Source organism: Protobothrops mucrosquamatus, unplaced genomic scaffold, assembly GCF_001527695.2.
Source record: "Protobothrops mucrosquamatus isolate PMUCROS unplaced genomic scaffold, P.Mucros_1.0 scaffold1403, whole genome shotgun sequence".
In the NCBI taxonomy this organism is placed as follows: domain Eukaryota; kingdom Metazoa; phylum Chordata; class Lepidosauria; order Squamata; family Viperidae; genus Protobothrops; species Protobothrops mucrosquamatus.
In genome coordinates, this window is record NW_015387588.1 from 122774 (window position 1) to 133020 (window position 10247).

Genomic DNA, 10247 nt, shown 5'->3' on the forward strand with positions numbered 1-10247 from the left:
GGCCAAGCAATGTCGGCTGGTGACCCCCAGGGGGAGGGCCTTCTCTGTGGGTGCCCCCACCCTCTGGAACGAACTACCCCCCGAGATCCGGACGATTCCGGATCTCCTAACCTTCCGCCGCGCCCTCAAGACATGGCTTTTTCAGCAAGCGGGACTGACCTAGGGTGAATTTTAAATAGGGACAATTTTAAAGATTTTAATAAGACACAGCTATAAATATTTGTTTTTTAATTGGCTTTTATAGGGGAAATGTTTTATATTGTTTTAACATGCTGTGAGCCGCCCTGAGTCCCATGGGGAGAAGGGCGGCATATAAGTTAATGGAAATAAAATAAATAAATAAATAAATGGTCCATTTCTTCATTCCTCACAAAGGGTGACACTTCCCCAGCATGCACCCAGGGGGTGGGGCCGACGCCGCACGGGCTGGTTCCTCGCTGTTTCCAGACGGCCTTGTGGAGCTAAGACTGAATGCATTTCAGCATAGATGGCCACCACAAAATTGTACATTGGCTCCCGGCCGGCCTGGACCAGGGCCAAGGCAGCAGGGGCCATTCCCTCACTGTTTCCAGGATGGTTTCGCGGGCCACATGAAACCACTTCGTGGGCCGCATCCGGCCTCCGGGCCTTGTGTTTGACATGTCTGCTGTAGACTATTAGATGCTACTAATACTATAATATAAACTGAATCAATATATCTCATAGATTGCTTGTCCTGACCACAATCAATCTTTTATTTTCATATTTGGGTTTGGGCCAGATACAATCACAAGACAAAGCAATAGCTTCATGGTGGAAGCAGATAAATTCCATGATGGCAGCATCCAATACATAAAACCCAGGTTGACAAAACACAACATTCTAGTTTATGCTCCATGCTAAAAATCCCATTTCAGATTACTCTGGCAAGCTTGGAAAACCCGGCTTAACAAAAACACAACGGGTGACTGCCTTACCTATCATAGCGCTCTAAAACATTTGTCCCAACCATCTTTGAAACCAGATTTCCTTACGGGAAAACCACACTAAGATAAGAGAGCCGCAACAGAAGCTAGTTTGCTTATGTACACTTTTTAATATAAAATGTATGTCTACCTTAAATTAGTATTTGGTTTGTGTCCGTTACGTACAGGAACCTGTTCCCCCAAAATCAGTTTTTAGGACTTTGCACAGCAAGTTCTTATAAGAAGTGACTCATAGCTCAGTTCAAAGAACCTGTTTCGTATGCAAAGGATTCAATCCTCGCTATATATCCAGTTAAAAGATTTTAGGTAGCCCAATTGAAAAAGGCACTTTCTGTCGTGATTCCGTGCCAGCCTGTGTTCCCAACAGCTGGGTCTGGGGAATCTGAGGAGGAGGTGGGGGAGGCATTTGAAAGGCCATCAGGGTCAGAGGGAGGCTCTGATGAATTACAAGACTCACAGTTTGCCCAGTCGTGTTCCTGATGAAGCTCAGCTGTGTGGGGAGAATGAGTCAGACTTGGAGGACTCACACCTGATGGACATGCTAATTGATGCTCGTACACGCTGGCAATTAGCGAGAGCAGATCAGCAGCAGTCAATACGACAACTCCAGGGAAAGAGGAGAAGGCACTGAGAGGCAACGCCTTGGGACTGCTGTATAAAAAGGTGTGGGCGGTGCTGGTTGCTGAAGGCAACCGTTGCAAAGTACTTCACGGGATCATGTTCTGTTAGTATTGCCGGTGACTACTTTTCTGTTTGCATCGTGTTTCGTGTGGACAATTTCCTCCATTTGGATTGTGTTTTGCTGCTTTTGTTTCTGGACTATTTGGCAGGTTGGTTACCCATATTAAAAGGGGTTTGTTTTGTTTTGAGTCTACAGTCTATTTTCTCAACAGGGGTTTGGTCCTTGTGCCTTTAACAAGGACGGCTATAGGCTGGGATAGAACACTTTCATTCCTGAACTTTTGGAAAACACATGCTAGCTGGAGAAGACACATACATCACTGAACAAACAGGAAGATTAAACAACAATTATTTCCCTATTTTTCTTGTCTCTAATTATCCAAAAGCTTTGCTTCATACTGATAGCTGCCCTTTTTGTAGCCTCCTATCTTAATCGGTGGCACCACTCAGCTGAAATGCACTTCCATGAAATCTCACCTGCTCAGCAGCCAGTGCTTCACTGTAACTCTCCAGGAAGTTGCCCACCATGACCGAGCCTACAATAGTGAGTCCTTTGCCAGCTTTCAGCTGAGAAGCAAAGGTGAGCAGATGTGGATGCTTCACATGTAGATCCTCATCCAATTTTAGCAACACCAACAGTTGTGGCCTAAGGAGAAATGGAAGCCCAACATGCGTATGTAAGAGATGAAAGGAGCAGATGAATTTAGACTTTGCCCAAAAGCACAGAGATGTAAGAATTTATACTGCAGAAAATAATGCATGTCAATCCGCATGTATAATAATTCCGTTTTATAAAACCTTAGTAAGACCACACCTGGAATACTGCATCCAGTTTTGGTCACCACATTTACAAAAAAGATGTTGAGACTTTGGAAAAAGCTCAGAGAACAGCAACTAAGATGATTAATGGCCTGGAGGCTAAAACATATGAAGAACAATTGCAGGATTTGGGTATGGCCAGTCTAGAGAAAAGAAGGACTAGGGCAGTGATGGCGAACCTTTTAGAGACCGAGTGCCCAAAACCTGGCCCTGCCCTCGCTCCACCCCCGCCACGCCCCTACTCTGCCCCCCATTCCCCCATCCCGCCCACCCACAGGACCACTCACCACCTCCAGGGCCCGCTGCAGATCACCCAGGAAGCCCAGCAGCACTATGGCGGCCACACCCTCTGCCCGCACCCTGCATGATGGGGTGTGAGGGCAGAGTCTTGTCTACGCTGCCTGGCTGCCATGTCCTTGGCTGCACTGCTCCGTGTGGGCCACGCTCAAGGGTGACTCTCCTTCAGAGGGGCTGCTGGAAAGGAGGGGGTCGTGGGGGAGGCAAGGCTGGGGCAACCGCACGTGTGCCCACAGAGAGGGCTCCGAGTGCTGCCTCTGGCACCCGTGCCATAGGTTCGCCATCACTGGACTAGGGGGTGACATGATAGCAGTATTCCAGTATTTGAGGGGCTGCCGCAAAGAAGAGAGGGTCACCTAATTTCCCAAAGCACCAGAAGGCAGGACAAGAAGCAATGGATGGAAACCTATCAAGGAGAGACGCAACCAGGAATTAAGGAGAAACTTCCTAACAGTGAGAACAATTAATCAGTGGAACAGCTTGCCTTGAGAAGTTGTGGGTGCTTCATTGCTGGAGGTTTTTAAGAAGAGACTGGACAGTCACATTTGAAATGGTATAGAGTCTCCTGCTTGAGTAGGGAGTTGGACTAGAAGACCTCCAAGGTCCCTTCCATCTCAGTTCTGAATCTGAATGTGCATTTTCTATGCAGCACTGTCCCATGTTGAGGCAACAAGAGTCTGAAAGCAATCAGTGGGTTCCCTACCTCCAGTTTTTGGTGTGGGGTGGCCCTTCCTCAAGGCGCAGCAAAGCAAAACGGGCTGCACTCAGAGACAAGCCACGGATGCCATCTCCCCATTCTTTTTCAGCTCTGCAAGGGAAGCACAGTTTAGCCAAACAAGCATGTCACAAAAAAGACTATCCTTTCCAGAATTGTTGCAGACAGAGCAAAAATGTATTCAGGTAATCCTGCAGAATCCCAGGTGCTTATGATTCAGTTAGGGCAGGATTAGGATCAGGGTTTGGGAGGGAGTAAATCTAACTGCAAGAAATCCTCACTGAGCAGAAGCCACACAGAACGAATCCAAAACAGTTCAGGGACACTCACCCATGATACTCAATATATTTGTAGATCATGCCAGCTATCACCATTGCAATGATTGCATAATACCAGGAAGAGATGAACATGAGCGCCACACAGATACTCATGCCCATGAAGGAGAGTATCCTATGGGGAGAGAAATTGGAAGGAGAAGGGTACACACAACATAGTTTCCTAAAGACCATGGGAGCTAGAATTCAACCAAAGAGAATATTAGCAACCCAGATTTTATTGAGCCTCATTGCCCTCTCACATGTAATCTGTAGACTATGGGCCTATACAATGTTTCCCCAAAAATAAGACCCAACCAGAAAATAAGCCCTAGCATGATTTTTCAGGACACTTGTAATATAAGCCCCACCCCCAAAATAAGCCCCAGTTAAGATCATCAACCAGACGGATGCATTTAGTACCGTATTTCCCCAAATATAATAATAATAATGATGATAAAGTTGGAAGGGACCTTGGAGGTCATCTAGTCCAACCCCCTGCTCAGGCAGGAAACCTTATACCATTTCGGACAACTGGCTGTCCAGTCTCTTCTTAAAAAATTCCAGTGTTGGAGCATTCACCGCTTCTGGAGGCAGGTTGTTCCACTGGTTAATTGTTCTAACTGTCAGGAAGTTTCTCCTTAGTTCCAGGTTGCTTCTCTCCTTGGTTAGTTTCCACCCGTTGCTTCTTGTCCTGCCTTCAGGCACCTTGGAGAATAGCCTGACTCCCTCTTCTTTGTGGCAGCCCCTGAGATATTGGAACACTGCTATCATGTCCCCCCTCGTCCTTCTCTTCATTAAACTAGACATACCCAATTCCATCAACCGTTCCTTATATAGGTTTTAGCCTCCAGTCCCCTAATCATCTTAGTTGCTCTTCTCTATACTCTTTCTACAGTCTCAACATCTTTTTTACATCGTGGTGACCAAAACTGGATGCAGTATTCCAAGTGTGGCCTTACCAAGGCATTGTAAAGTGGTATTAATGATCTTGATTCTATCCCTCTGTTAATGCAGCCTAGCACTGTGTTGGCTTTTTGGGTAGCTGCTGGCTCATATTTAAGTGATTGTCCACTAGGACCCCGAGATCCCTCTCTCAGTTACTACTATTGAGCAAGGTACCCCCTATACTATATCTGTACATTTGGTTTTTCTTGCCTAAATGTAGAACCTTACTTTTTTCACCATTGAATTTCATTTTGTTAGATAGCGCCCAGTGTTCAAGTCTGTCCAGATCCTCCTGTATCCTAAGCCTGTCTTCTGGAGTGTTGGCTATTCCTGCCAGCTTGGTGTCATCTGCAAATTTGATGAGTTCCCCATCTATCCCCTCATCCAGATCGTTGATGAAGATGTTGAAGAGCCCTGGGCCCAGAACAGAGCCGTGGGGCACCCCACTACACACTTCCCTAACCTATAATCCCTAACCGGAAAATAATGCATCTTTTGTAGCAAAAATTAATATAAGACCTTATCTTATTTTCGGGGAAACACGGTAGGAGTTAGGTGTCTAAATTCCCCCACCCTGTTCATCTTCTGCATCCATTTGTGTCACACACACACCCTTTTTCAACAATTAGGTAGAAGAGCGTTCTTACCAATGGTAGTACCGGAAGCGTGGTCTCCAATTGGGGCTGCGTAGCAGGGTTTGTAAGGCACAGGCTAGGTTGACAAAGAGGTAACACATCAGGAAGAACCTAGAAAAGCATCTGGTGGTGTCAGCAACGTGTGTTTCCTTGGGACCCCCCAACCCACGAGAAAGATGGCACTTACATGGAGAGGATAGGGGCGACCATGTCCAAGGAGGCAATCAAGATCCCAAGTTCTGCTATGCCCGCTGTCAGAAGCAAAGCCCAGGTGGGCTCCCCATTCGCTTTACCATGGCCAAAAACCTAAAATGAACGCATGTGTGAGAGAAGCCAGAGAGAGCATGATTTAACCCTTATGACATTCCCTATATCTGAAAGCAGAATAGGTCCGCTCACCCGCAGGAAGGGTATAATGTTGTCCTTTGCTATAGCCTGCAGTAGTCGGGGTGCACCTGTGAGGCTCTGCAGGCCAGCTCCACATGTGGAGAAGAACGAACCAATGACAATGACCCAAGGGGACGGCCAGGAGAGCGTCCCCACCACCAGGTTCCCCTTTACCGTGTCGCCAAATCTGTTGGATAGACACAACAAGGAGCATTGTTAAATTGAATCCTTAAGGCTTCAGAAGTGCACCTGAAGCAAGCTAGAAAAAGAAATTATATATTCCAGGGCTTTTCAACCTTTTCACCCATTGTACCACTTTTAGGATATGGCAATATTCGAGTACCACCAGTCGCCTAGCAAGGTGTCAAAAACTTGATGACCCAAAAAAAAAAAAGGAAAAGAGTGAGAAAGTAAAGGTAGTCCTCGACTTACAACAGTTTGCTTAGTGACTGTTCGAAGTTACAATGGCACTGAAAAAAGTGCCCCCCAAGGCACAGCGGGAGCAAGACACCTGCCTGCCCACCCGGTGGCGCTCTCATTCCCCTCCCTCGCTACTTTTCTAGGATGGTCACGTACCACCTGCCCGGTGCCAATGTACCACAGGTGGTATCCGTACCACTGGTTGAAAAGCCCTGATATATTCTACTATATTGACGGCTCCATACAAACTGATTGCAAAAATCTTCGGATTCCAGTGGAAATAATGTAATTCACAGTGCACGCTCCTATATGCAAGAAGAGATCTATTGGATCAGGTCCAAAAAGCCCATCTAGTCTAGTAACTTCTCTCACACAGAGATTATCCTAATGTATCTGGAAAGTTCATAAGGAGGATAGAAAGATGAGGATCCTTCTTCATTGTTGCTATTTATCAAATAGTATTTAAAGCAACTTCAAAGGGAACTAATTCCTAGTAAAATAGATATATAATTGCATTCTAACTAGATCCAAGCCATGGAACAGAAGCAAAATAAAATGCTAATCACAATTTGTGTGTATGCACACCCACCTGCCTTTGAGTACTGGCGACTACCTGATCTCTGGAGTTTTCCTGGCAATATTTTTCATACGTGATTTGACTTTGTCTGCTTCCTAAGGTTGAGGAAGCAGACAAAGGTCACCCAGCTGGTTTTGTGCCTAAGGTAGATCTAATTCCTGGTCTCTACCCTGATGCCTTAACCGATACTCCAAACTATCTTTAATCACAAATATCCAGCTTTAAAAAAGAAGCACGTATCTAACAGTCCAGATGTTGACCACAAAGGAACTTTATAACAATAGCAATAGCACTTCGACTTATATAATGTTTCACAGTGCTTTACAGCTCTCTCTGAGAGGTTTACAGGGTCAGCCTATTGCCCCCAACAATCTGGGTCCTCATTTGACCGACCTCGGAAGGATGGAAGGCAGAGTCAACCTTAAGCCGGTCAGGATCGAACTCCTGGCAGAGGAAATGCAGAGTTAGTCTGCAATACTGCATTCTAACCACTGCGCTACCACAGCTCTTTGCGCCACCATGGCTCTTTATAGCCAACACAACCCATACCCAGAAAAATATACAAGCAGTTTCTACTATTGGGAAATTATAAAATTAAAGAAAGCCAAGGTACTGTTACTTACTTGTCCCTGAGTACAACGCCTTCCACACATGCCCCAAACAGCACTACATTGCTAAGATCTAATGTGGCAAGAGTCAAAGGTAATTTTGTGCAAAGAACAATGCAGTAAAAATGAACAGCTAGTCTTCACGTAAGCTAACTGTATCAAATCAGTTCTCTTCCCTTGCTTATTAATCCTAACATATTCCAGCCAGGAATCTGCTAAACTAAGGCACGGTCCTGGTATCAGGGCAAGATGAACTACAGGGCTGAAATTGTAAACAGCTTTGATATATTTCCTTGCCAGTAGCTTTGTATCTGTGGATGAGGAAACATAATTTCAAGGCAACAAAGCTGTCATCCTCACCAGAGAGTATTCTGGGTTCAATGTGCCCCCAAACATCTGGGATTTGTTAAAGCAGCACACTGGCATTATTAAAGGGGTCCAAATTCCAGAACATAAAGAAGGCATTCTCTTTGGTCAAGAATGAGGAACCTTATCCAAGAGGAAGATGATGTTCTGACAGCTCTCTCTACATCAGTGTTTCTCAGCCTTAGCTACTTTAAGATGTTTGGGCTTGACCTAATTCCCCAGCCAGCATGCTGGCTCGGGAATTCTACCAGTTGAAGTCCAGATATATTTAAAGTTGTAAAATTGGGAAACTCTGCTCTACCCAGATACTGGCCTAAAAGAGCAACAGAAATTGTTTGCTAGTTCTCTACAAGCTCCAGATTCACAAATAGGTAAACATGCCCAGGCTTGTGTCGAAATGATTATAAAACTGTGCAAAGTAGTCCTTTTCAATCTTGATTTTCTATTAAACTGATTTTAGAAGGAATGGAATGTAAGGTGGCGGGTTGTCTGGAGGTGCCTCCAGCTGCTTGCAAAGGATACACACAAAGGAGGTGGTGAGAATAGCCAGGATGGTACCGATGGGAATAGATTTCTGGGCATCCTTTAGGTCCCCGGAACGATTTGACCCAGCCATGATTCCTACGAAAACAGCATCATTTAAATAAAGAGTTGATATATTTCTGGAATGTACATTTATGTGACTGAACAAAGTAATAATAAGGAACAGTGCTGACTGGTATTTTATGTAAAACTTTTGGCAGAGGAACCATTGCTTCGATAAAAGTAAATGCTAACTGAGTAAGCAGAGTTGGTCCAACTTGGGAAAAAGCAACAATAAATCTGAATCTTGCCCTTCTTACTGGTCTTAATCTGGCCAGGATCAAGCTCCTTTTACCAAAGTTGAGAAACTGCAGTTGAAATCTTCAGGAGTCCAAATATTAGGCCTCATAGCTAACTAATCTACCCTTCTAATATGGCTTGGTTTTGAAGCCCACATTGAATTGAGAGCTCAAGAGCAACACAGGCACTTACCAGTGACAGAAGGGAAAAATATGCCCACGAGAAGGGTAAAAGAAGTGGTGATATCAGACAGGACATATTGCTGATTCAGAGCGCCTCCCCCATCAACCGAGTGCAAAGATGGCTTCTCAAGTATTTCACCTTTCGTCAGGTAGCTGCTCCAAAGATTCTCTGAAATTATGACACCGTCATCATCATCATCACCATCACCACCACCATCACCCCATCATTTATTTGAAGAGCTCTGGACAGTGTAATAGTGTCCCCCATCCCACAATCCTCTTAACAATTAGGCTGAGAAGCGTCCCAAAGAAACTTCACAGTCCACTGCTACAATAAGAAATGACTTGAAGAGCAACAGAGAAAAAACAAAGAGCACTTTTGCTAGACAAAGAACAAAAGTAAACCCTTTCTCACCAGCAATAACACCACTGGCTAGTCCGGGAATTCCTTGGATAACCGTGACATTGTTGTGTTGGAAATACTCATCGCAAGAGGCATTGAGGAGCCTGGTATGGTTGCAAAAGCGTGTCCACAGGAACGTGGGTATGGTGAGGTTGCCATACTCCTTGGTCTTGGCACATGTCTGAATATGGTGCTGGGAGAGGGAACGATTCCCCAGCATGCACACGCTGAATGGGGAGAGAAATAAAGACGAGCAAATTGGATTTCAAAAGGTGAACAAGTTTGAACATTAGTACATGCTACTATCCGTGGGAATGGTGAGTTGTTCTGTTTGTACACACAAACTAGAAATTCTAGGGTTGGGAAGGAAATTCTCAGTAAAGAAGAATATTTGTTGAAATGAGAGGTCCTTGGAGTTCTCTGAGCTGGGTTGTTTTCTTGCAGACGTTTCATTACCCAAACTAGGTAATATCATCAGTGCTAGACTAGATGTTACCTAGTTCGGGTAACAAGGAAACAGCCAAATTCAGAGAGTACTAAGGAGAGCACATTTCTTCTGCTGGCCATTCTATATTTCCCAACACCTTTAGGGGCAGGATGGTAGGGATTTCAACGGGAGTTTGGTTAGCTTTCTCAGAGTATGCTAGTAACCTACGGAAAATCAGGAGGTGCGAAGGAGGACTTGACGACACCGGTGTAAATAGCCAGAATGGAGACGATGACGCAGGCAAGGAAAAGGGAGGCAAACTTGTTCACGTAACGCACTCCCACAAATACCACCAGCACCATAAGCAGCAGGAAGGCCGAGCCGTAAACCCTCATGTTGTTCAGCATGGCTGCCGGCTCCTTCAGGGGATCATCGCTGTGGAAGATGGCGGCCTTGGGGGCAATGTACATCTGAGAGGAGGCAAGAATGAGTCACACGTCACCTTCGGCCTAGTCAGAGGAGTGAAAATAAAAAAAAAGATGCGGGGTTGGCACGGTGGTAGCAAGAGACACTCCGTGTTGTGGCTCCGTCCTGTGGGTCCCTCTCATCAGAGGAGGAAGGCTCTGAACATGACGGAGAGGAGATGGCCAGGCCTCCCTCTCCAGGACCTTCCCCTCTGGT

The 10247-nt window shown here is 45.5% G+C and overlaps 1 protein-coding gene across 1 annotated transcript in view; it reads right to left on the minus strand.

The window, feature by feature from the left end:
• Positions 1-10247, minus strand: part of SLC12A6 (solute carrier family 12 member 6) — a 59729-nt gene that overhangs the window by 10729 nt on the left and 38753 nt on the right. The window contains exons 8-18 of the mRNA XM_015821819.1: positions 9795-10036; positions 9152-9366; positions 8747-8905; positions 8255-8353; positions 7382-7439; positions 5774-5948; positions 5562-5680; positions 5387-5485; positions 3808-3927; positions 3466-3570; positions 2124-2292 (exon numbers count right to left, since the gene is read on the minus strand). Of these exons, the coding sequence (XP_015677305.1) occupies positions 2124-2292; positions 3466-3570; positions 3808-3927; positions 5387-5485; positions 5562-5680; positions 5774-5948; positions 7382-7439; positions 8255-8353; positions 8747-8905; positions 9152-9366; positions 9795-10036 (1560 nt within the window). The remainder of the gene's footprint in view (positions 1-2123; positions 2293-3465; positions 3571-3807; positions 3928-5386; positions 5486-5561; positions 5681-5773; positions 5949-7381; positions 7440-8254; positions 8354-8746; positions 8906-9151; positions 9367-9794; positions 10037-10247) is intronic.